At 44.4% G+C, this 27396-nt stretch overlaps 1 protein-coding gene across 1 annotated transcript; it reads right to left on the bottom strand.

The window, feature by feature from the left end:
* Nucleotides 1-5280: 5280 nt before the first annotated feature.
* Nucleotides 5281-6697, bottom strand: LOC122009450 (myb family transcription factor PHL11-like). The gene is made up of 6 exons (XM_042565615.1): nucleotides 6457-6697; nucleotides 6278-6354; nucleotides 6136-6193; nucleotides 5969-6044; nucleotides 5827-5896; nucleotides 5281-5741 (listed from the first exon to the last, which is right to left on the bottom strand). The coding sequence occupies exons 1-6, from the start codon at nucleotides 6560-6562 to the stop codon at nucleotides 5400-5402; spliced, it is 729 nt and encodes a 242-aa protein (XP_042421549.1). The 5' UTR covers nucleotides 6563-6697; the 3' UTR covers nucleotides 5281-5399.
* Nucleotides 6698-27396: the final 20699 nt, after the last annotated feature.

Below are 27396 nucleotides of genomic sequence, written 5' to 3' on the forward strand. Positions count from 1 at the left end.
ATAAATTAAAAATATAAGTAGAAGACTTAAAAATCGTGCATGCTTAAATGTTAAAAATCAAAACAATAAGAGATATAATAATTTGAGCTGGTATTTTAAATACCATAAAGGGCAAATTAAGAAAATCTCACAAAAATATGTTCCCAAAAGTTTCTTGATTAATCCAGTTAGAAGGAACGTATATTGGGTTCCAAAATCTTGTCTAAATTAAAATTTAATTGGACTTAGGGCTTTCAGAGAGTAGATTAAATGTTTAATTTTTTTAAAAGACTTTGTCTAGAAAGTGGTTGTTGCTCCAATAACTAAGAAGACTTAGTGTCTTGCCACAACCTGGAAGCTGATTAATGAAATAAAATGTTTAATTGACTATCTGATTAAACATTTAATTGTAATTAAATAATGCTTTAAATAGTTACTCAAATATTTTTTGCAATCTTTTTAACTTAGATTTTTTTTTTTTGCAAATTTGTTTTTATTTATAAATTTTTTTGCAAAACTTAGCGTTTCTAAAAATATTTACGTTGTAATTTTTAAGTGATATCAAAATTATTTTCAAGTTTTTTCAAAAACTTGATAAACTCTTCAAAATTGTTTGAAAATCAGAGTTTTTTTTTTAAACTTTCCTATTTTTTGAAAAGTTACCTTTAGATTTTTTTTTAGTATCCCATTTTTTATATGATCAAAGGGGGAGAAGGGGAAGATTAAGTCTAGGGAGAGGTAGCTTATTTTTTACCTTTTACACTTTATTGCAAAATTTATTTCTTCACTTTAATGTTGGTTTACCCTAATTTAACCTAGGTTGCTCACATTAAAAGGGGGAGATTGTTGGTACCCCAAGGTAGTTTTGATGTGGTCAAACATGTTAAGTTAGGTCCTGTTGTATTTAACCCCGTGTCTAATTGTGCAGGAACTTAGAAGCATAGGGACTTGAGCAAAAGACGCAGCTAGAGAGAAGGACGACATGGAAGAGAGCCGATGGGCTTGGAGCGTCTGAGGGAAGAGGTGTTGCGGAAGAGTACATCGATGGACGAGAAGGGAGCGTGTAGTGTTTCCGAGGGATGAGAAGCCGAAGCGGAAGATTGCTCGAGGAGCAAAAGACGCAGCTAGCGGAAAGGTTGGTACGGGAGAGAGCCGACGAGCTCGGTGCGTCCGAGGGATGAAGAGTTGGGGAAGAGTACGTTGGCGGACGAGAATGAAGCACGAGACGATTTCGAGGGATAAGAAGCCGAAGCGGAAGCTTGCTCGAGAAGGCCGGAAGTTGGATTCGGGTGATCCCTATTCCGAATGGCCGAGATCACCTAAGCAAGAGGAACCGGAGCAGAAGACCTGAACCGAGGCGAGCGAAATTGGAGCGGAAGGCTCAGACTGGAAAAAGTCAACTTGGTTGACTTTCCTAGTCCGGGCGCCCGGAATCCTTTTGGTGCCAGGAACAGGATTTTATCCAGATCGCGTTTGACCGCAATCCGTTGTGAAGGGGATAAAATTTTATCCCCCTTCAGGCGCCTGGAACCCTTCCAGGCACCCCGAGCAGGGATATATAAGCATCCCTGCTCCCAAAGCTAAAGAATAACAAAAAATTGTGAAACAACACTTGTACACATCCACTGTTCTATTTTAGCTTTCTATTTCTGCGCTTCCATTACTATAAAGAGGTTTCTCCACCTGAAGGAGAATTTTAGTGCACTTTAACTTCCTTGGATTAACAACCTCCCTAGTTGTAACCAAATAAATCTGTGAGCCTCGTCTTTTTAGTTTATCTCTTATTTTGTTTATGCAAGTATTTAGTTTAATTAAGCTATAAGTCTGAGGAAGATTTGTTTTGCTTGATTTGTATAGGGGCTATTCACCCCCCCTTTAGCCGACCACCGAGGGTCGTAACAAGTGGTATTAGAGCGAGGACGCCTCAGAAGGACTAACCATCGACTGAAGCAATGAGATGGTTAGAGCTAACATCTACCCACTAACATTCAAGGGGGAGTTCACATTTTGGAAGCGGCGAATGGAGGTATTTCTTAAAATATATTTTAATATTTTATTAATAATGAAATATGGTTATGAAGTACCAAAGAACACAAATGGAGAAGAAATTGAAAAACACTTCTAGACGCAAAAGCAGCGCGACGACTTTACGTCAAAACGGTAAGGTTGAATATCATCTAATAAGCGTACTACCAATGGAGGATCTCGACAGAATCGACAACTATCAAAGTGCGAAAGAACTTTGGGAAAATTAAAGTTCTTGAAGCTCTACGAAGAACCAATTGAAGTCGAATCCAACTCCTCGATGGGCACTGAGTCGTCGTCAGAAGAATCTGAGACCGAGGAAATTGTCGGGACAACCCTAATAGTTGAATTCCTTCCCGAGGACACAGAAAGCTCATCGCAGATGGACATCGATGAAGGGAAAGAGTCTTCGGAAGAAAGTAGCAGTTCAGGGGAGCTACGGATAACGAGATCGACAAGGTAAGTCAGGTACGATCTCTTCCTCCTGATAAGTTATGTAAATTTGTTAAATTATTATCTAAAGACTATTGCAAATTAGAAAAAGAAAATAAAGAATTAAAGTTAATTCTAGCCAAATCATGTCTATTAGAAGATTTTAAAAAATTAAAAATGATAAATTAGAAATACAAGTAAAAGACTGAAAAAAATTGTGCATGCTTAAATGTTAAAAATCAAAATAATAAGAGATATAATAATTTGAACTATTATTTTAAATACCATAAGGGATAAATTAAGAAAATCTTACAAAATATGTTCTCAAAAGTTTCTTGATTAATCCAGTTTGAAGGAACCTATATTGAGTTCTAAAATCTTGTCTAAATTAAAATTTAATTGGACTTAGGACTTTCAGAGAGTAGATTAATGTTTAATTTTCTTTAAAGGTTTTGTCTAGAAAGTGGTTGTTGCTCCAATAACCAAGAAGGCCTAGTGCCTCACCACAGCCTAGAAGTCGATTAATGAAATAAAATGTTTAATTGACTAACTGATAAAGTATTTAATTATAATTAAATAATGCTTTAAATAGTTACTCAAACATTTTTTGTAATTTTTTTAACTTGGACATTTTCTTTATAAATTTATTTTTACTTAGAAATTGTTTGCAAAACTTAGAGTTTCTAAAAATATTTACGTTGCAATTTTTAAGTGATATCAAAATTATTTTCAAATTTTTTCAAAGATTTTTCAAAAACTTGATAAGCCTTTTAAATTGTTGGAAAATCATAGTTTTTTTTAACTTTCTTATTTTTTAAAAAATTAACTTTAGATTTTTTTGGTATCCCATTTTTTATGTGATCAAAGGTGGAGAAGGGAAAGATTAAGTCTAGGGGTAGCTTACTTTTTATTTTTTTGTACTTTATTGTAAAATTTATTTCCTTCACTTTTATGTTGATTTACCCTAACTTAACCTGATCACTCACATAAAAAAGGGGGAGATTGTTGGTACCCCAAGGTAGTTTTGATGTGGTCAAACAAGTTAAGTTAGGTACTGTTGTGTTTAACCCCGTGTCTAATTGTGCAGGAACTTAGGAGCATAGGGAGTCGAGTAAAAGATGCAGCTAGAGAGAAGGACGACATGGAAAAGAGATGACGGGTTCGGTGCATCTGAGGGACGAGGTGTTGCGGAAGAGTATACCGGTGGATGAGAAGGGAGTGTGCGGTGTTTCTGAGGGACGAAAAGCCGGAGCGGAAGATTGCTCAAGGAGAAAAACACGCAGCTAGCGAGAAGGTCGACACAGGAGAGAGTCGACGGGCTCGGTGCGCTCGAGGTACGAAGAGTTGCAGAAGAGTATGCTGGCGGATGAGAATGAAGCACGCGACGATTCTGATGGACGAGAAGCCGGAGCAGAAGCTTGCTCGAGAAGGCCAAAAGTTATGTTCGAGTGAGCCCTATTCCGGATGGTCGAGATTACCCAAGCAAGAGGAACCGGAGCGGAAGACACGGATCGAGGTGAATGAAATAGGAGCAGAAGGCCTAGATTGGAAAAAGTCAACTTTGTTGACTTTCCTGATTCAGGCGCCCAAAACAGGATTTATCCGAATTGCATTTGACCTCGATCCATTGTGAAGGGGATAAAGTTTTATCCCCCTCTTGGTACCTAGAACCCTTCCAGGCGCCCTGAGCAGTGCTATATAAGCAGCTTTGCTCCCAAAGCTAAAGAATAACAAGAAATTGTGAAACAACCCTTGTACGCATCCACTGTTCTATTTTAACTTTCTATTTCTGCACTTCCATTACTATAAAGAGGCTTCTTCATCTGAAGGAGAATTTTAGTGCACTTTAATTTCCTTGGATTAACAACCTCCCCGGTTGTAACCAAATAAATCTATGAGCCTCATCTTTTTAATTTATCTCTTATTTTGTTTATGCAAGTATTTAGTTTAATTAAGTTATAAGTATGAGGAAGGTTTGTTTTGCTTGATTTGGTAAGGGCTATTCACCCCCTTCTAGCCGGCCGCGGAGGATCCTAACATCAAGGACTACGTGTCCAAGCAAGGCACTCCCCTACGCTCGGCCTGCTCCATGCCAGTCAGACCACATTCTAGTTTTCATAGCTCTTAGCCTACTCCCGCCCGACTCCATATCGATTGAACCCCATTCTACTTTGCATAGCTCTCAGACTATGCTCGTTTGACTCCATGTCGAGTGAATGCTATTCAACTTTGCATAGCTCCTAGTCTACGCTCGGCCGACATAAGGTTGGACGGACTATTTTTAGGAGACAATGTTATCAAGGAATCACAACCACTTGTCAGAGAGTAGCGATTGTTTGTCAGGAAATATTTTGATGCTCTGCCATATGCATGAAGCGGAATTTTCCTCCGCCTAACGGGAGTTCGTCGTATATTCTCTATCACCCGATATACCCTGACACCTAACATGCTCTGATGCTTACTGATTGCGAAGGTTACAAAAGGAAGTATAAAAAGGGAGGTCCACTATGTTGGCCAGGTACGCGCGCTCGTTCGCACACATGCATCTGCTACACTTCTACTTTTTTATATTTTTCCACTCAGCTTTTTTCTGACTTGAGAGTCAGAGGACCTATGTCAGGGATATTTTCCCTAGTTTCTCGCTCTAACCCTCACTCCACACAAAGGTTGAGGGCCTGGATCGAATCTTCCGACCACAGGTTAAAATCTTTTGCTTGTCAGCATTGCTACTTTCGTCATCGACTCTCGCCATCCGACTCAGCTTTCGAACGAAATCACACCTCAAGTAAATCTTAACTTGAGCGTTAGAATGATCTGAAGCAGACGTGGAACGGCTAGCGAAAATGCTTACAAATGCAAATACTTTCAAATTTCTTTTCTCGTGCAAGAAAAAACAACTATATATTTAATCCGGCTTCTTAACTAAGACGATACGATCGATCGATCGATCAGTTGTTTTCTCTTCAAATTTGCAGAGTTAAATCGCTTCCTCTTCCTCCACCAAACAGTTCGCAGCTGCTTCCTCCTTTCGCATTCAGGTCCAGCGGCTTCGCCTCTCCAACTTCCTCCCGCTGCCCCTCCCGGTAGAGCTGGAAACCCGAAACCCTCCTCTTGAATCCTCCTCCATCGCCTAATTTTGGATTCAGCTCGTGGTCCGCTTGGAGCTGGGACTGAGAAGAGGCGATGATGGCTTCTAAACCAGCAGTGGCTTTCATATCCAACGAGATGGTGGTGAGGGCTTTCTCTAGTAATGCTTGCAAGTATCTGCCTTGAGCTTCAATTCTCGACTGCAGTTTCTTTTGTACCTGAATCGAGTAGCAAAAATGGAGAACTCCAATGATAATGATAATAATAATAATAATTCTCATAATCATAATTCATAAATCTTACCTCAAGTTGATCGTTCAGCCTTCTTTGAACATCCAATTGGTACCGTAATGCCTCGGCGATTCTCATGTCTCTATTACAGTTCGAAAGAGTCAAATTACATAGCCAAAAAGTTGAAGAAACATCTGTGATTAAATTTGCATACCCGACGTCTTCTCGCCCAGAAACGCTGCTGCATGCGTCGGAAGAGCAGTTATTGCTCCAAGTTGAGTTCTTGCTTCCTGTAAACAATTGCACACATAAACAAGGGTTAATTCAGAGTATAGTAGTTGATTGTTATTTGGTGGCTGCATGTTTAATTCCGCTGCTCACCCTTGTTGATTTCGATCCCTGCCTGCTCTCCTCGAGATTGTCTTCCCAGTCTGTATTTCTATATCATAAATACGAATTACTTCACAATTTCAACGAAGCACAACTGCAGAGCAGTCTAAAAGAACATAGGAGAGAAGGGAACCTGCAGGTGGCTTTTGAGATGGTACAACGTCAACCCCTTGATGCCCATCAATCTAAGCACAGATTTCGGCGTTGCTTCTGCAATTCGAACAGCGACAACGACGGTTAACACAAGATCCTCAAATCAAAATTCCAAGTATTTAACGAAGAACATATAGGGAGTGGGAGGATCTCAGTTACTGTCTGCTCCACCGAGCTTGGCGACGGCGTCGACGAAGCGGCCATGGAGGTCGGGCGTCCACCTCAGCCGAGGCCTCGTGTCTCCGGACTGAACATCCCCTTCCATGCCCTACCCTCTCTCTCTATGTGAAACAGAGGAGAAAGAGAAGGAAACGGTATGGCTAATTTATACGGGCGTACGAGGACCGTAAGCTCGGAAGATTCTCAGCGACGAAGCTGACAACGAATAGCATTTAAAAAGAAGGAAAGATACTCGCCGTCGCTATCTTCTATTAATTAACCAATCCATAATCCAAAAGCCATTCTCTTTCACGGTCGGCCAAGTCTATCTACTTCTTTCGGCAGCGCAGAGGAGAGGACTAGCCGCGCCGTTCCGCTGCGCCGCGGATCAGGGATTAAACCGAAGCCACGGGCTGTCGGGCGATGCAGCTAAAAGCGAGCAGATGTTAGTTAATTAGTTATAGCGCGCGGTTAGGTTGGTCCGGGGGGAGGAGCAGAAGCGCAGGCACGATCGGCGTGCGGGAGGGAATATTCGGTGCTGGCGCGGGGGCGGGGGGAGAGAGAGATTTCCACCCAGCTGGGACGACGCCTTTGGCGGGGCGCGTGGGCGGCGCCGCGAATATTCGTGGCCTCTGCTCTCCCCCTCCGGCCGTGGCAGTCGTCACATCGTGGTCCACTTCTAGTTCGCGCTATCGCTGTTGTTATTTTGTCGATGCCACAATCAATTTAATCCCTCTCAGAATTTTCCATTAACCAGCGAAGTAAATCGGGAAACACCGATTTAGATTCTGACAGTTCAACGTCACAAATGTTGTAAACTAGCCCATTGTAATATATATCATGGGTGAGATTTAAACTCTGATTTAAGAAATCCGTCCTATTTTTTAAGGATCTCATGATAGTATAGTCCTGGTATATCATATTTAAATTTTGCGGCGAGTGCTGTGTTACTGGATCCGCATTTAAATTTTAAGCCTCTCAAATTGGATCTTGATCTATCACCTTTTTGTTGAGGTTCCATATATTTTTTTTTTCTCCCCATGTTAAAGCTAAAGACTAAAATGAAAGAATTGAAAAATACTTAATTAATCATTTAAAAAATCTAACCGTTGCACTATAGTCTAAGGAGTTATTTAAAATTATTCTTTGATTCTCCCCCATAACTCCAATAAAGAGGCATAAAAAAATAAATATTATTATATTTCTAAATATCTAATTCTTGAAATCGATTAATATTCGAGGTTCTTCGTTCTTATGTCACCCTGATTTATCTACACAAGGCGTAGAATCTTTTCAAGGAGAAAATCCAATTGGTCTATAAGGAGAAGTCGCCTATGCGTCGACATCAAAGGTTGTCATGGATGGAAAGAAAGGGGACACATGGAATCTTAGAATCTTTCACCACCCGTTGGATGGACCCACGGTTTTGAAAATTTGCAAAAGAATCTATGCTGGCTTATTATTTAAAAAGAAAATTATCTATACGCGTGATTCCCTATTACGTTCATCCAGATTACTCTTTTGTTTTAGAATGTTATATCTCCAATGAGTTGGTTAGTACGAGACAAAATTATAATAAATAGTCTTGAAGTCGATTGTATAGAGTACAGATTCTGGTTTATTATAAATCATAAATTTTATAAATGACCATTAAATTAGAAAAAAAAAATCTCTATAGTAACATATAAATTTTGAAATAATTTTATATAGTGATTGATCCTGTCCGAAAGTCGATGAGATAGAATACTGGGGATGTGGTGCTCCCGTTGACCTTCTGTGGACTTCGCTCTGACTTGTAACACAACTAACGTTAGTGCCGAGCCAGGGAAGTGGTCCCGGCGATGATCCTCCGATGCTCAAATCAGTCTCTGACGAAGAAGAAGAAGAAGAAGCAGTAAGTGGATCAACAAGAAACTGTAGCGTAACAGTAAAATATCGCATACCTCCGTTGAATCTTGAACTCTTTTATATAGAGCTTCGATAACGCGTGTACGCGCTTTCTCAGGCGAGCACACATCTCGAAACTTTTCCTGAAAAGACTTGTCAATAAAGTGTCCCTGACACAGTACCTTAACAAGTTGATCATATATCTGAAGTGACAGTAGAAGCTTCCGCCGTATAATCCTCTGTCTGACCATGCCGCCTGTCATCGACACTAGCTCTCAAAAGGATGTCGAAAGATAGCCTGCTATGTCTGTTGCTTGGCTGAGCAGAATAGCTGCTCGATCGGAATTCCACTATCAACAAGTTGTCTGCTGTCGGGCTGAGCGAGATAGCCTTTCGACCGGAAGTCTACTATCCGCATGCTCTGTTGCTAGGTCGAGCGGGATAGCTGCTCGGCCAAAGTCGAACCCTGTTGATGTCATACTTTGCTGTCTGGCCGAGCGAGGTAGCCGCTCGGCCGAAGTTGAACTTTTGACGTCATGCCTGTTGTCTTGCCGAGCGGGGTAGCCGCTCGGCTCGGCTTCTGCACGCCGCCTCCCTTGAGCGTTGGTTGTTTGAATGCTCCCCGTGTCAAAGTCGACGACGGGTCGGAGCCCTCTCCCCGGTCGGAGTATGATTCGTCCGATCGGCTGATATCGTCCACTCGTTGTCCGTCTTGACTTTGATCTCCTTTAACCTCCACCGTTGTGTTAGGATCCTTTGTACGGCTAGAGAGGGGGGTGTGAATAGCCGACCCCAAACTTTCGCGTTTCTTCCTACGATTAGGTTAGTTGCAGCGGAAATACAAAGAAGAAACTAAGGATAAGAAAGCAAACCTCAAACGCAAGGATGTAACGAGGTTCGGAGATTAGGGCTCCTACTCCTCGGCGTGTCCGTAAGGTGGACGAGTCCAGTCAATCCGTCGGTGGATGAGTCCCCGGAGAACCGGCTAATACAATATACTCCTTGTGGGTGGAGAAACCTCGCCACAAACGTTTGCAACAGCAAACAAAGAGTACAAGAACAAAGAGTAAGCAAGAAATACAATAAGAATACACAAGCACTCTACCAATCTTGCTTTCTCGTCGACTGGAGTCCGGATGAAGCAGCAGCTTCAAAAACTCTAACAGCAGCAGCTGTTCCAGTCGGGGAAGCTCACGCGAAGCTTTGGACGAGCTCAACAAAACTCAAGCACAGCAGCACTTAGCAACAGGAAGGAGGAAGAAGAAGAAGTTCAACAGTAGCTTCTCAACCTCTTTTATAACCTGCGAAGAAGACAGAAGAAACTAGCCGTTGCGTCGCAACGGCTAGAACCCTGATCGGTCTGTGGACCGATCAGGGAAGAGGCCTTTGCTTCTGTTCCGTCCCTGATTGGTCCACAGACCGATCAGGGAACTTCCTGATCGGTCTGGGGACCGATCAGGGAAGAAGCTTTGCTTCTGTTCCGTCCCTGATCGGTCCATGGACCGATCAGGGAACCTCCTGATCGGTCCACAGACCGATCAGGGAACTTCCTGATCGGTCTGGGGACCGATCAGGCTTTGTGCTGATCGGTCCCCAGACCGATCAGCCCCTCTTGCGCCTCGCTCCTGTTCGGCTTCTGATCGACTCCTGATCGGTCACCAGACCGATCAGTTATCACACAGTATGCTACTGATGTGTTACTGATCGGTCACCAGACCGATCAGAATATTCGCAGTATCACTGGATCGATCACCAGATCGATCCAGCTCATGGTTTTCGCCCAAACCAAGTCCAAACCAACATCCGGTCAACCTTGACCTGTTGGTACATCATGCTTAGCATCCGGTCACTCCCTTGACCTGCTAAGACTCCCTACCAAGTGTCCGGTCAATCCCTTTGACCCACTTGGACTTTCCTCTTTGTGTCAAGTATCCGGTCACTCCCTTGACCTACTTGACCTTCTCAACACCAGATGTCCGATCACCCTTGATCCATCTGGATTTTCCCTTGCCCGGCTTCACTCACCAGGACTTTCACCTAGCTTCACTCACTAGGGTTTTCACCTGGCTTCACTCACCAGGATTTCCAATCTGCCTGGCTTCACTCACCAGGACTTCCAAACTGCCTGGCTTCACTCACCAGGACTTTCCCGAATGCCTGGCTTCACTCACCAGGACTTCCACTTTCACCTAGCTTCACTCACTAGGATTTTCACCTGGCTTCACTCACCAGGATTTCCCGACTGCCTGGCTTCACTCACCAGGACTTCTCCGACTGCCTGGCTTCACTCACCAGGACTTTCCCGACTGCCTGGCTTCACTCACCAGGACTTCTCCGACTGCCTGGCTTCACTCACCAGGACTTTCCACACTGCCTAACATCCCAGTTAGGACTTTCCCACTGCCTGGCTTCACTCACCAGGACTTTCCCTCGTGCCAAGCTCCCTGCTTGGACTTCTCCGTGCCAAGTCTCCATACTTGGACTTTTCCAGTGCCAAGTCTCCATACTTGGACTTTTCCCGTGCCAAGTCTCCATACTTGGACTTTTCGCATGCCAAGCTCCCTGCTTGGACCTTTCCAGTGCCAAGTCTCCATACTTGGACTTTTCAGGTCAACCAGGTCAACCTTGACCTACGGTTACACCAATAATCTCCCAAACATCTATTCTTGTCCCATATCAAGAATAGAACTCCCTCACGAGTGTCAAACATCAACATGCAACTCAACTAGGTCAACCTTGACCTAAAGTTGCATCAACAATCTTCCCAAGTCAAACATCAAAATACAACTCGAGTCAAGTCAACTTGAGTCGGGTCAACCAGGTCAACCTTGACCTAAGGTTGCACCAACAATCTCCCCCTTTTTGATGTTTGACAAAATCATAATCAAGTTAGGTTAACCCGATAACCTAACTTAGGTTTTCCAACCATCTTCCAATGTCCAATGTTCTTTCCTTGAACATTCTCTGGACATTCTCCCCTTAGGTTAACCCGATAACCTAACTTGGATTCTCTAATAATTCTCCCCCTTTTTGACACACATCAAAAAGTATTCCAATGTTCTTCCTCGAACATTCCTTGACAATCTTCCCCTAGCTTAGGTTAACCCGATAACCTAACTTGGGTTCTCCAATAACTCTCCAATGAGCACTCTCCCCTTTTTGACACACATCAAAAAGAAAAAGGAGAGTATCAAGGTCAAGAGTTTCTTCCTAATGAAAGTCCCATACCTTTCATTGAAACTCTTAATTTCCCCCTTGATACTAAACTCAACAATCAACTTAGTGATAATCCCATATCACTAATCCTTAAAAATCTTAAGGAGTAAAAACTCCCCCTAAAAGCCAACTCCCCCTTGACCATTGCACCAACAATGTCTTTGGGAGTTCCAAACCTTTAGAAATCTACAAAACCCCACCTTCCAGCTGAAATTTCAGACCAACAGCTGAAATCAGAAACTGGCACGCTCTGATCGGTCACCGGACCGATCAGGACCCCTCTGGATCGGTCCCCAGACCGATCAGTCCTTCACCAGATCGCACCAAGCTTTCTGGATCTTACTGGATCGGTCTACAGACCGATCCATGCTTCACTGGATCGGTCCGCAGACCGATCAGGACTTCCCTGGATCGGTCCCCAGACCGATCCAGACTCTGACAGGAGATTTCTGAAATTTCCCGAAATTCAGAAACTCCTAGAAAATTCCAGAAAATTCGAAAAATTGTGAAATTTTGAGGATACATTCCTCATAACTTATACTATCATGGAAAAATAGTTTTCTATGAAAATAACTTCCATTTTTCAATCTTGATACAAAGTTCAAAAACTTTGAAATAGTTCAAGTTTAACTCAACTTTGTATCAGAATGTTCAATGATGAATGCTAACACTAGGAAAGCTTCATCAAGGTTTTTCAAATCAATTTTAAAATGCTTTTAAAACCATTTGAATTTAGGACCATAATCTTAGGACTATATGTACATGACTTGTATACAAGTTTTCCCTATGATCCTCCATTTCTTGAATTAGGCTCATCTAGGTACAAGAACTATGCACCTTGATCCTAATTCATGATCCTAATATCTCACACACATCTAAAGTGTATCAAGCACATCCATGTCAATTTTGATGTGAGATATGGGTTTAGGTATCTTAGGCTAAGGTCTCATGCATTTTCTAAACACAAATTTGATCTCAATATCAAAATATGTTTTTCATCCTTAAATCAATTCAATTGATTATTAATGCAAGAGATGATGACATGGCATAAAATGGTATCATAAATGAGAACATGTGCCAATGTCATGATGTCATGGCATAAAGTTTGAAACTAAACTAACACATGACATATAAACTAGCCTAAGTATTATCATGACATTTCAAATGATAATAAAATAAATATGATGTCATGGCATGGCATATGGCAACCAATCATGGCAAGTTAGCTCAAATAAAATACCTAAATCCGTATCTAAGTATCCTTAGCCTTAGCTAACTTAAAATCTAACCCTAGATTGCCCATATATCCCTAAGAAAACCAAAATCCCAATTATGGTATTTCTCTAGGTTTTCCTCAAATTGTGCCAATTAAAATCATTCTTTTCCATAATGGCACATTTTACTCTTTAAGGAGTAAATAATAATTCTTTTTCATTTCCAAAGGTTATCAAGACCTTGAAAATGTTCCTTGAGTGTCAATTTCCTCAAAGTTGGGTTAACTACCCTTCTAATTGGAGTTGACACTCTCTAACCCATCTATGGGGTAGAGAAGATGCTCCTAGGAACCCAATACCTATTAGAGCTCATTGGGTTCACTAAATATTCACTAGGGATGACTTCCTAGCAACTCTCCTAATGACCCTCTTAGGCTTTAAAGCCTTGGTCATTTGGGACTCATCAAGATCAACTCTAGGGTGACTCCTTGTGACCTTGGTGGTGGTCTTCCTAGCCCTAGGTTTTGTTCCATAATTGAATGGAACATTATGATAAGTGGGCTTGACCACTTGGGACTTAGGTTTGTGACCCAAACCCTTTTGTCCTTGGACATTGGTTTTGACCCTTAAACCCTAGAGATGACTTCTCCAAGTTCTTAAGAGCCTTTTCCAAAGTATCAAGTCTTGACCTCAAGACTTGATTCTCCTTCTCTAATACCTCAATTTTTGATTTGTCATTTTTCTTTGAGGCATTCCTAGGCATGTGTCTAGTTGATTTGGGATTCCTACCTAGGTTCTCCTTAACCTTAGATGAGGTAATTCTAGGGTTGGCTTTCCTAGGATTATCCTTATCTAGGCTCACATGTTTGGCACCTAAGCATGTGTATTGATTTCTAATGTTATCATGCTTATCATTATTGACTAGTGCAATAAAATTTCTAGCATGTATCTTACTAGTATTGCACGAATGAGACTTAAATGATACCTTAGGGTTTGCCTTAGCTCCCCCTATAGAAGTGCTCGGTTTCTTGCCCTTGTGAGGTTGCCTCCCCCTCGGACAATGACTCCGATAATGTCCCCTTCGCTTGCATTGGAAGCACACCACGTGCTCCTTGCCCTTGCGTGTCGGGACTCCGGCTACCTTGACCTTTGGCGCCGGTGGAGTCTTCCTTACCCTCTTTGGACACTTACTCTTGTAGTGCCCAAATTCCCTACACTCAAAGCATATTATATGTAACTTATTTGAAATTGAAATGCTTGAGTTACCTAGGTTTGGGGATGGGTGTGAGCTCTCTTCCTCATCCCTTCCGGAGGTAGATGTCTCTTCTTCTTGCTCGAACTTGAACAAGAGGAACTCTCCTCCTCTTCTTCCTTGGATGTTGAGTAGCCCTCAACTCCCAATTCGCTCCCTCCATGATGTGAGCTACTTGGCTCACTAGGCTCCTCTTCATGGCTTGAAGTGGAGCTCTCCTCATGGTACTTGGCCAAGTTATCCCATAATTCCTTGGCATTGTTGTATTCACCTATCTTACGCAAAATATTAGTAGGTAATGAAAATTCAATTGTTTTAGTTACCTCATTGTTGATCGTGGATTGATGGACTTGTTCCTTTGTCCACTTGTTCTTCTCTAGAGGCTCTCCTTCTTTATCCATTGGAGGAGTAAAACCTTCTTGTACACAAAACCAATTCAACATATTAGTCCTAAGAAAATACATCATCCTTACCTTCCAATATGCGAAGTTGTCGTTGTAGAAGGGTGGAATGGTGATGTCTTCTCCGAATTGATCCATCTCTAGCTTTGCTCCCACGGGTGTTGATCCGATGAAGAGCAACCTCGCTCTGATACCACTTGTTCGGATCCTTTGTACGGCTAGAGAGGGGGGTGTGAATAGCCGACCCCAAACTTTCGCGTTTCTTCCTACGATTAGGTTAGTTGCAGCGGAAATACAAAGAAGAAACTAAGGATAAGAAAGCAAACCTCAAACGCAAGGATGTAACGAGGTTCGGAGATTAGGGCTCCTACTCCTCGGCGTGTCCGTAAGGTGGACGAGTCCAGTCAATCCGTCGGTGGATGAGTCCCCGGAGAACCGGCTAATACAATATACTCCTTGTGGGTGGAGAAACCTCGCCACAAACGTTTGCAACAGCAAACAAAGAGTACAAGAACAAAGAGTAAGCAAGAAATACAATAAGAATACACAAGCACTCTACCAATCTTGCTTTCTCGTCGACTGGAGTCCGGATGAAGCAGCAGCTTCAAAAACTCTAACAGCAGCAGCTGTTCCAGTCGGGGAAGCTCACGCGAAGCTTTGGACGAGCTCAACAAAACTCAAGCACAGCAGCACTTAGCAACAGGAAGGAGGAAGAAGAAGAAGTTCAACAGTAGCTTCTCAACCTCTTTTATAACCTGCGAAGAAGACAGAAGAAACTAGCCGTTGCGTCGCAACGGCTAGAACCCTGATCGGTCCATGGACCGATCAGGGAACCTCCTGATCGGTCCACAGACCGATCAGGGAACTTCCTGATCGGTCTGCAGACCGATCAGGGAAGAAGCCTTCGCTTCTGTTCCGTCCCTGATCGGTCCATGGACCGATCAGGGAACCTCCTGATCGGTCCACAGACCGATCAGGGAACTTCCTGATCGGTCTGGGGACCGATCAGGCTTTGTGCTGATCGGTCCCCTGACCGATCAGCCCCTCTCGCGCCTCGCTCCTGTTCGGCTTCTGATCGACTCCTGATCGGTCACCAGACCGATCAGTTATCACACAGTATGCTACTGATGTGTTACTGATCGGTCACCAGACCGATCAGAATATTCGCGGTATCACTGGATCGATCACCAGATCGATCCAGCTCATGGTTTTCGCCCAAACCAAGTCCAAACCAACATCCGGTCAATCTTGACCTGTTGGTACATCATGCTTAGCATCCGGTCAGTCCCTTGACCTGCTAAGACTCTCCACCAAGTGTCCGGTCAATCCCTTTGACCCACTTGGACTTTCCTCTTCGTGCCAAGTATCTGATCACTCCCTTGATCTACTTGGACTTCCCAACACCAGATGTCCGATCACCCTTGATCCATCTGGATTTTCCCTTGCCTGGCTTCACTCACCAGGACTTTCACCTAGCTTCACTCACTAGGGTTTTCACCTGGCTTCACTCACCAGGATTTCCAATCTGCCTGGCTTCACTCACCAGGACTTCCAAACTGCCTGGCTTCACTCACCAGGACTTTCCCGAATGCCTGGCTTCACTCACCAGGACTTCCACTTTCACCTAGCTTCACTCACTAGGATTTTCACCTGGCTTCACTCACCAGGATTTCCCGACTGCCTGGCTTCACTCACCAGGACTTCTCCGACTGCCTGGCTTCACTCACCAGGACTTTCCGACTGCCTGGCTTCACTCACCAGGACTTCTCCGACTGCCTGGCTTCACTCACCAGGACTTTCCACACTGCCTAACATCCCAGTTAGGACTTTCCCACTGCCTGGCTTCACTCACCAGGACTTTCCCTCGTGCCAAGCTCCCTGCTTGGACTTCTCCGTGCCAAGTCTCCATACTTGGACTTTTCCAGTGCCAAGTCTCCATACTTGGACTTTTCCCGTGCCAAGTCTCCATACTTGGACTTTTCGCATGCCAAGCTCCCTGCTTGGACCTTTCCAGTGCCAAGTCTCCATACTTGGACTTTTCAGGTCAACCAGGTCAACCTTGACCTACGGTTACACCAATAATCTCCCAAACATCTATTCTTGTCCCATATCAAGAATAGAACTCCCTCACGAGTGTCAAACATCAACATGCAACTCAACTAGGTCAACCTTGACCTAAAGTTGCATCAACAATCTTCCCAAGTCAAACATCAAAATACAACTCGAGTCAAGTCAACTTGAGTCGGGTCAACCAGGTCAACCTTGACCTAAGGTTGCACCAACACGTTGCAGCAGGGTGGGGCCCTTCATCATCACTGCATCACAAGCCTCCCTCTCAATTCTAGTCGAAGGAGGCTGTAGTTCGACTGACTGGACAATTGTCCGAGTAGGTTTCCTCTCGATCGGCCTTCGACACGGTGTGGTCTTCGATCGGGATAAGACTGATCCTCGCCGATCGGCCTATTGAAGCTTGTCGTACGGGCATAGGTATGCTCCCTCGATCCGATCGGCATGACGAAGGTTTGCGCTTGTGAAATCTTTCCTTGGACTGTCTTGGGCGAGCGCGAGCCATGCTGACGTCACCCATATTTTTGGGAAATCGTGCAAATCTCTATGCATTGAGGTTGAGCGCGCTTCCATGCCGTCATTAAATGCTGACATGTGGCGAGGCACAACTCGTCACGCCCAATGCAGTCGCACGTCTGACGTGACAAGTGTGATGTGACATTTGGTGATTTGAATTTAACGGAGAGATCTTGACTTGGATTTCCGTGACCTAGATCGGACGGCTCCGGTCGGCCGAACTCGAGGCTTATAAGCCGGTCGCGTCGCTTCCTTCGCCCAGTCTTCCTCGAGTGCTTCCGACGACGCGTTCTTCGTCCTCCAGTGATCTTCTCTATTCCTATGCATCCTTCGTTCTCCGGCGACCTTCTTCCCAGTAAGCTTCCTTCCAATCACCCCCTTCTTGAAACTTTTCGGTTTTTCTTCTTGCATTCCGGTGATATTCCAATAGCATTTCTTCCTCTTCGATCGCATTTCTTCCCCTAAACCTCCTTTTCATTTTTGTTTTCACGATGGCAAGTTCTTTGCAGCTGTCTGCTTCTATCCCTGGACTCTGGTACACATCCATGGAGTCGAGGTTCGATGGAGGCGACGATGAGAGCTTGAGAGATGTATTCGAAATTTCTTCTGATCATCAGATCGTTTTGCCTTCTCCATCCGATTGACCCAATTCTCCACCGACTGGTTGTATCTGTTTCTTTCGGGATCAGTTTATCGTCGGTCTGCGATTTCCCCTTCATCTCTTCATTCCCGCAGTTTGTAAATATTTTCGCATTTCCCTTCCTCAACTTGTGTCAAACTCCTTCTGACTGCTGTGCGACGTCATTGTTTTGTTTCGTCTGCACGACATCCCCCTTACTCCCTGCGTCTTCCACTATTTTTACTATCCCAAACTGTCCGATCTGCGGACTTTCCTCTTCCAGTCTCGAGTCAGTCTAGTTTTCTTCCACAAGATGTCGACCTCCAACAAGCATTGGAAAGAATATTTTTTTTCATGCACCTTCCTGAGCGGCCAGACTTCGCGATACACTGGCAGCTCGAAGTGGCGCCTCAGCCTCCCTTGAAAAGCTACAAGAGTTGATCGGACTACCTGAACGCATCTTCAATGTTGGTCGATCAGAAGTATGACATCCACAAGTTGCTGCTGGAAGACATCCTTTATATCTTTGGCTTAATCCCGATTCGCACCCGACTGCCGACCAACCTAGGTATGAAGCACCTTTAATTCTTCCTTTGATGCTAACTGATTTCTCCTTCTCTTTTGCAGCCAAATTCATGTTGCGAGCACGTCTGGCCGGTAGGGCAAAGCTCAAGGACGCCGCGATCAATGCGACAGTTGTTGAAGAACTGGCGAGCCGCGGCCTGCAGCTGGTCGGCTCACATGAAGAGCCCCAGAATGAGAGCGATGCGACACCCATCTGTTGGAGTGTATACTAAAAGCCTAGCTTTTGTATAAACATTTATAAGAATCACATTGGTCAAGTGTCTACATTTATATATACCAAATGTAGATGTTCAATTAATTTATATTGTAGATAACATAGTGTGTGGTATCATACATAGAAGATCGTGTTATCAGTTCTTTATAAATTATAAACAGTAGCTCACGACTGAGATGGAAAGGAACAAACCATCGGAAAAGCCGTAGTATAATTAGGTATTAGTTTATCTTGACTAATAAATTACACTAGTACACTCTAAGTGTATTGAGCAGGACCATTTAAGGAAAGTTCTTTTTATAGTGACTTAATAAAAGAACAAGTCCTTAGTTATTATGGAAGTGTGTACTCTTAATCCTAATATAATAACAAGCATATATATTTAATATTTATTTCTTTAACTTATCAAAGGGTGAGATTTAGCTTGATAAATCAATAAGCCCGATAAGTTGGGAAATGATATTACTTATAGTGTGTGTTGTTGATTATAGAAGGAAACTGTGTCATAGTAATTTAGGTTGATAATGTCCCCAAGAGGAGCTCATAAGGATTGCCATGTTAAACCCTGCGTTGTGATAATGTCCTCGCTATTCACCCCCGCTGGCGACTTCTATGATCCAACAGTTGTGATACTTCTAGCAGGACAAGCAAGTGGTCACTGTTCGAGCGGCCTCTTCTTAGAGGGTCAGCCAAAAATATCCGACCAGGAGTATCTTTCGGGCTAATGCACTGTCGCTTGGATGACCTCCGCAAGAGCCTTGGTGCAGCTCCTTCAGAATGTACTTGACGTCTTCCACTCCGACGCACTTAAGGAGGGGCCTAGAGAAGGCCCACTTGTAAAGTTGGTCCCCCACCAAGGTGAACCATCCAACCCTCTTCTTCAGCAAGTGAGTTTCTTCTGGATCGGCAGATACAGCTCCCGACCGCAAGAACTCTGTCAACACTACAACAAAAACCCTCATAGACATCGGTTTTCCACTGGTGTCCATTACATTTTCGACCAATGTCTATGAAGGCGATGTAAAAGGTCTGCCATTTTAGACATCGGGTTAAAGCCGGTATAGTATCACTTAACAACACCGGTGTTCGAATCGGTTATTAACCGGTGTAGTATCACTTAATGACACCGTTTCATCAACGATGTAAAATCGATGTAATATTATATGTTAATAACACCAGTTTTAGCAGCGGTGGAAAACCGATGTAATATCAATATTGTTTAACGACGCCGATTCGATTTCCGAAATAGTCAAAAAACTGATATTATACAACATTTTAATAGTACAAAATTTAGTTAATATTATTATACATCGGTGTATCTAAACACACCAAGTAAATATCCATGTTACCAATACATAATATTATTCTTACAATATAAAAAGATAATAGATATTGTACACATCAAGTTCGTATCCACAAATTACACAAATATTCCTCTTACAACATCAAAAGATAATTAACTATGATGCCTAAATCGCATTGGCTGATGACAAATCACCGATAGGGGCTAAATCACCTTGAAAAATTATATCAAGGTTACAGTTGCAGGGAGCAGTGTTGTCATTTTCAGTCAACTTCTGTAAAATCTTCTACCATTGTTGAATGTATGTTTGTAGCTGATGCCAAACGCATTTCATCAATTTCTATTGTAAGCAAGGCGTCGCATACAACCCGTCCAACTTGGAGAATTTTTGGGCAACCTGATAGGATGTAGCTGTAATGAGCAAAAAGATCAACAACGAAAGTTCAACTGCAATAAATAGGGCACTTACCTGCAACTGGACATCGAGGATGTGGTTTCTTTGTGCTTATGTAGTGGATTACTGGTTCCTTCTCATAAATATGCTTGCAGTCCATCCTGCTTGATGAAGAACAACAGATAGAAAGAACACGGTTTATGACTTTAATAATAATAATAACATACCTTTTGCTTGGGAAACAAAAAAAATATGTGAAATAGACTAGTCATAAGCTTCTTCATCACTTGATAAATAAATATACATTAAGCATTGTTTAAGGAACATAAACAATTGAATCAACAGAATCTGTTAAAAGGTTTTTTTGAGTTGTTAGAATGAAATATAAAAGTAGAAAGCTATGGAATGTTGTCTACGACATTAACATATCTCACATTGCATTCTACAAAGCACACAAATTCATAGTTCGCAACTAATCAAATAAGGACTCATGCCAAATTAAATATGGTTCAAGAAGGAACATGATTTCCAAGGAAACCAAGCTCTGCATTTTAAGAAAGAAGTTCACTTAAAATAGTTGTTTTTAGTTAACTTGTGAACTAAAAAAGTTTGATCATCGTCTAATTCTTGTTAGCCATCTCTGCTCACTATTGAATATGGATCTGATAGAGAAATTCAAAAAATATGAACAATTGAATGTTTTCGCTTAATCAACATGAGAATATGTAAATTACCTCTGGGATTGATGGTGCATATGGTGTTCTTTTCAAGACTTTTAGTCACTCTGCAAACATGTCAAGAGTTTGAAGATGGACAAGAAGATTAATTTACCATGAAACAAATAATATAAAGCCGAAATAAATAAATGCTTAGGACATATTTGAAGGAAAACATCAAATAGCAAAAGATGAGATTATACTATGTATAGCCAGCCGTGGTTATATTTCTTCAAATTTATTAACATATAAAGCAGTGGTATTCAAATTGTTCACACATGCTATTAGTCTGCCAAGAACATCATCAAATTTTAGTAATTCTTTTGCAACTTTAACAGAAGCATCAATTGCTTTAGAACTCAGTTGTATTTTTCCTTCTCATGAATACATCAAGTAAATCAATTGTGTTTTAGAACTGTGGGAAACAACACCCAAGGTGAGACATGCATAAGACTTACAGAAAAGACATACTGTGGTTGCAGAGCAATCATCTAGTAGAAATCAATTCACTAACAATTATTGAATTGAATCAGAGATGTAAACCAGAGACACGCAAGGTCACTCTAGAATAATCATTAACAGTGGTTGAACTGAAGACAAGATGTAAACCAGAGAGACAGAGAGACAGAGGGGAAAAAATGCAGGCAATGATTTGAATGGCATCCGGGCATCTGTAAATTTCCAGAAAACCAGATGTATTGATCACAATAGAACAAATTAATGAGCAAACAATGAGCTACCTCAATGTCATCTGCAAGGTCGCTGCCGTGTGAAGGAAAGGATCCCATACTTTGGCCATTTTTATTCCAAAGTGATATCTTTTTATCGTCACCAGCACTAGCAACCACTAGGTCTGCACGAACAAAGATTAAACTTTAGTAAGATTTTTCCACCGTAAAAGTCAGCCACCATCCGCTGGATTAACAAAATTAACTAAGTTATACAAGATACAAAATAAACTTGAACGATGAGTCATGGGAAAAATTAAATTCTGACGGCACTAGGCAAGGATGAAACATGCCCTTATACAATTCGAATAGTGTAGATCCAAGGAAAAGCAACAAATTTCCAAAAGAAGTAGAAAATGCAGATACGCAGTTTCCTAGTAATTTTGCTTCAGAGAGTAACACATCCCAGACTATCGGGGGGAAAAAAAGAGAGGCTAAAATCGAGCAAACAAAACCCTCCGACACAAGCATAACAGAAATGCACAGCAAAGAGGAAGCAAACAGATAGTGCAATATAAAACGAGGCGGGAAAGCGTTTTTACTGGTGTGGTTCCACTTGACGGAGTTGATTTGAGATCCGGGGGAAGGCGTGTAGCTGAGGGTGCAGGGATCGCCGACATCCACCGTGACGTCGAAGAGCTTGACGGTGTCACCGCCGCAAGTGGCGAGAAGCGAAACTGGTGAATCCACGAACCGCATCTCTCGATTTCTCCTCGCCAGATCCACACAACAACGGACAGTCCACTAGGGTTTCTGATAATTAAAAACTAAAGAAAGACATCAGTATAATGAACCTGGGAGTCGCGGTCGTGCTCAGCCCAGCAATCATCTGCAAATCATCCATGGATTAGAAATTACAAACAATCAAAAGGAAGTTAAACAACTGGCGAGAGACTAACCGATGTTGGCGAGAGCCCGGATGCGGTTATAGAGCCTAGGAGGAAGGCCACGGGGAAGGGGGATCAGCCGAGCAAGCTCCAGCCCCGCGTCAGCCCAATCCGCAGCGACATGGAGCCCCAAAAGCCTAGAGCGCATCCCTAAAAGGAGGATGCGGAGGATTAGGGTTTCGCGAGGAGAAGCCCAAAAGAAAGCGCGCTAAGAAAGTCTGCCAGAATTTTGGTTCATAGACACCGAGTTTTAAAAACCGCGGTTAAAATCGATGTCTATTAATGAAAAAAGGTGCTCATAGACATCGGCTAAAAAAATCGATGTCTATGAGCGAAAATCTGCGCTCATAAACATCAGTTTTTGGAAAAACCGGTGTAAAATACTCAAAGACATCGATTTTTGCTTAAAACCGTTATTGTTCCACCGATGTCTATGAGGGTTTTTCTTGTAGTGCAAGGTTGTTCTCCAATCGTTCGGGAAGGTTATTCCCTCCATCCGGTCGATGTGCGCCACAAGTGAGACTTGCTTTATCAGCTGACCTATGACAATTGACGTCAACGAACTGGCTAGTTTTACTAGCTCATCTGTTGCCTGGTTTTTCGATCGGGGGATCTTCTGTATAATAACCTCCTGGAAGTTGGTCTTCAGCTTCTCGAAAACCTCTGCATAGAGCCTTAGTCGAGCGTTACTTATCTCGAATGTCCCGAATAGCTGTTGGGCGGCATACTGGGAGTCCGAGTAGATGAGGACTTTAACTGCTCCCACGTGCCGAGCTGCCTATAGGCCATTTATCAACGTCTTATACTTTGCTTCGTTATTAGTGGCTTAATAGTTCAGCCGAACGAACAGCTACATCTGGTCCTCTCACGGTGAGATAAGAAATATGCCGATTCCACTGCCCTGCCGAGTGGACGAGCTATCCATATATATCTTCCATGTTGCTGCCGACTCATCACTCTGGACTTCTATGATGAAATTTGCCAGGGCTTGAGCCTTGATCGCCACTCAGGGTTGATACTGAATGTCAAACTCACTAAGTTCCGTCGTCCACTTAATCAGCCATCCGTATGCCTCCAGATGGAGGAGGACTCTTCCCAAAGCGCTGTTAGTCATCACAATTATTGAGTGCACTAGGAAGTACGGACGAAGTCTCCACGCGGTGAGTACTAATGCATAAGCTAACTTTTTGAGACCAGTGTAGCAGGACTTAACATCTTTTAATATATGACTCAAAAAATATACAGGCTGCTTCTCTTGGCCATTCTGCCTAACTAGCGTTGACCCAACTGCATGCTCATTGGATGACAAGTAGATCCAGAGCGGCTCACCAACAATTGGCTTGACCAGTATAGGCAAGGAATTTAGATATTCTTTGAGTTCTTCCAATGCCCGATCACACTCAGCGTCCCACTAGAATTTTGTGGCTCGGCGAAGTACCTTGAAGAATGGCAGGCTCTGATCGGATGACTTGGATATGAATCTGGACAGTGCCATGATCCGATTGGTCAACCTCTGAGCTTCTTTCAAGTTCCAAGGTGGAGTCATGCCTTGCAAAGCTTGGACCTTGCTCGGATTGATTTCGATGCCCCACTCGGTGATTATGTAACCTAGGAAGCGGCCACTCTTCGCGCCGAATAGTCACTTGCTCGAGTTCAACTTTATTCTATATGTCCTCAGTGTTGGTGCAATATCCCCTAGGTCAAGGTTGATCAGGTTGACTAGGCTTGAGTTCGCTCAAGCCCGAGTCCTGATGTTTGAGTTTCGATGTTTGACAATACGTGGAGATTACAAGTGCAATCGTCCGATTGGAGAGATTGCTGGTGTAATTCCCCTCTGGTCAGGGTTTGACCAGATTGGTGTGAAGAAGAGTCAAGTAGGTTAAGGCTGACTAGATATTTGACTGGGAAAGTCCTAACTGGTGGTTAGGCAGTTGGAAGTCTTGGTGAGTGAAACTAGGTGAAAGTCCTGATCCGGCGGTAAAAATCCGGAACCCCATAAGGAGTCAACGCTGAGGGGAGGTCAAAGGGTCCAGTGGCTTGCCGGAAAAGGGCGAGCCGACCGGACTCAGAAGAAAGGGAAATCTGATAGTAAAAGGCACCCTGGTAGGGACCAGGGGTCCGACGCTCAAATAAAGCAGTGCGTAATGACCGAGCGGAAGGAGGTGCCGCCCGGCGGGCCGGGCACCCCAGTCAGACGGTGGGTAAAAGACGGGGACATCTTCTGACAGCCGTCAAGTCGTATGGCTGTGCCATACTTCTAGTCTGACAACGGGTGGTCCTGCCGTCCCATCAAAGAACATGCTCGGACTGTGGCAGCATGGTGTCAGGTAAGCTCTCTGACAAGTGCATACCGTGGTATGGGTTGCTGACACGTACGCACCTCGGTGGGCGTGCATCAGTTCCTTCTCCGTCCTATATAAAGAGGCTATTACTTCGCCAAAGGTACGCATAATACAAATTTGGCAGCCACTTTCTCCACCACTTACCTGACTTGAGCGTCGGAGGACCGTCGCCGGGGCACCCCTCCCGGCTCGGTTTTACTCGAGGATCCAGCAGAGAGCGCCACGTGCCCAGCGTCCGCTGACTCTTGGTTCGGACAGGATCAAATTGGCGCCGTCTGTGGGAACGCTCCTGCATTCGAACAAGAACAATGGACGAGGCTGGACGACAACACACGGTGGCGCTTTCAACAGAAGAACTCGACGCTCTGGTCGAGATGAGGGCCGCCAAACTCATGGAGCAAAAACAAAAAGCATCCGCCGAGCGGGCGGAGCAACAAGCAACATCTGCGTCTGGTGGCCGAGCGGAAGCACCTCCAGCCACCGTCGCATTCCATCGGGCCTTATTTCGCACCCCTGAAGCCATACCAGCCCGAAGAGATAGAGGATCTTCCTCAGATGAAATGCCAAGGCGGGATGACAGGAAGGGGAAAGCTCCCCGAGCGGACTCCTCCCCCGAGCGGATCAATCGCCAATTTTCGGAGGCTATCCTACGAGACCCTCTGCCCAAGCACTACGTGCCTCCGACGATCGGCGAATACAATGGAACAACGGACCCGGATGATCATCTGGGTAAGTTCGATAATACAGCCACGCTCCATTAGTACACAGAAGGAGTAAAGTGTAGAGTCTTCCTTACCACCCTCTCGGGATCGGCTCAACGGTGGTTTCGGAGGTTGCCGGACGGATCCATCACGAGCTTCAAGGAATTCCGAACGGCCTTCCTCCACCACTTCGCCAGTAGTCGGCGTTATCAAAAGACTAGTGTCATCTTATTCGCCATCAAGCAAGAGCCGAGAGAATCGCTTCGAGGTTATATTCAGCGATTCAACCGGGAGGTTTATATCCGAGCCGGGAGCTCGAACCCGAAGGCCCCCGAGCCAATCGGCCGGGAGGTTTATATCCGAGTCGGGAGCTCAAAACCGAAGGCCCCCGAGCCGATCGGCCGGGAGGTTTATATCCGAGCCGGGAGCTCGAACCCGAAGGCCCCCGAGCCGATCGGCCGGGAGGTTTATATCCGAGCCGGGAGCTCGAACCCGAAGGCCCCCGAGCCGATCGGCCGGGAGGTTTATATCCGAGCCGGGAGCTCGAAACCGAAGGCCCCCGAGCCGATCGGCCGGGAGGTTTATATCCGAGCCGGGAGCTCGAACCCGAAGGCCCCCGAGCCGATCGACCGGGAGGTTTATATCCGAGCCCGAGGACCCCGGGCCGTTGGGCCGGGTTGCGTATGGGATAGGAGCGATGCTTGAAATAGAGGATCCCGAGCCGTTCGGGCGGGAAGGATAGCCCGAAGACCCCAGGCCGTTCGGCCGGGCTGCGTATAGAATATAAGCAGCGTTCGAAATCGAAGACCCCGAGCTATTCGGCCGGGCTGCATACTAGTGTGGCAGGAAGGAAACCAAAGCCCTGCGCTGTTCAGGATGATAGAGGGAGGTTATTGCCTGAAGCGAAGGCCTGAGCCGGTCGGCCGGGTATATGGTTTTCCGAGCCAAGCGCTCGACAACGAAGGCCCCGAGCCGCTCGGCCGGAGGTATACGGATCAAATTGGCGCCAAGCGCTCTAAAAACGGAAGCCCCGTACCATTCGGAAGGGGGTATATTATCCGAGCCAAGATACTCGACGAAGTGGACCCTGAGCCGTTCGGCCAGGGGGTAATTATCCAAGCTAGACTTGAAAGGAAGGCCAAGGTCGCTCGACCTGGTAAGGAGTCAGCCTTAAAAAGGCCGACGAGCCCCGTCGTTAAAAATCGAGAGCCGCGCCGACCGGCTATAAAAACTGAGCGGACAACCGACGAGCCTCGTCGTTAAAAATCGAGAGCCGCGCCGACCGACTATAAAAACCGAGCGGAAAACCGACGAGCCCCGTCGTTAAAAATCGAGAGCCGCGCCGACCGGCTATAAAAACCGAGCGGAAAACCATCGAGCTCCGATGATAAATATCGAGAGACGAGCCGGCGTCTATAAATAATCCGAGCGGACGAACCGACGAGCCCCGTCGTTAACAATCGAGAGCCGCGCCGACCGGCTATAAATATCCGCGCCGTCGAGCTCCGACGATAAATATCGAGAGACACTTAAAGTTGGGACGAGGGAAAAATTTCTTGCTAAAATAGAAAGGAGCAGAAGATTATCTAATATGCAAGCCAAAAAAGTCATTACATAGATAAGCGGGGCCGAACGGCGGGAATTCAAAAAAGTTTACAGAAACGCTCCTCACACATCGAAATCAAAAAGAGCGTCGGGGATGGCGTCCATCACGCTCGCCAGATCCTCGGGGGGGATAGTCAGCTCGGCAGACAGGTGACCTTTGGTCTTCAGATAGCCCACCGCCGCCTTGATGGCCTCCTTGAACGTGAGGGATATCTTGTCGGTAAACTTATCTCCGAAGTCTTCCGAGCGGAGGAACGCCTTCCTCACTTTGTCCGAGCGGGCCGACTCCCCCT

This window comes from Zingiber officinale, chromosome 1A (genome assembly GCF_018446385.1).
Source record: "Zingiber officinale cultivar Zhangliang chromosome 1A, Zo_v1.1, whole genome shotgun sequence".
NCBI lineage: Eukaryota > Viridiplantae > Streptophyta > Magnoliopsida > Zingiberales > Zingiberaceae > Zingiber > Zingiber officinale.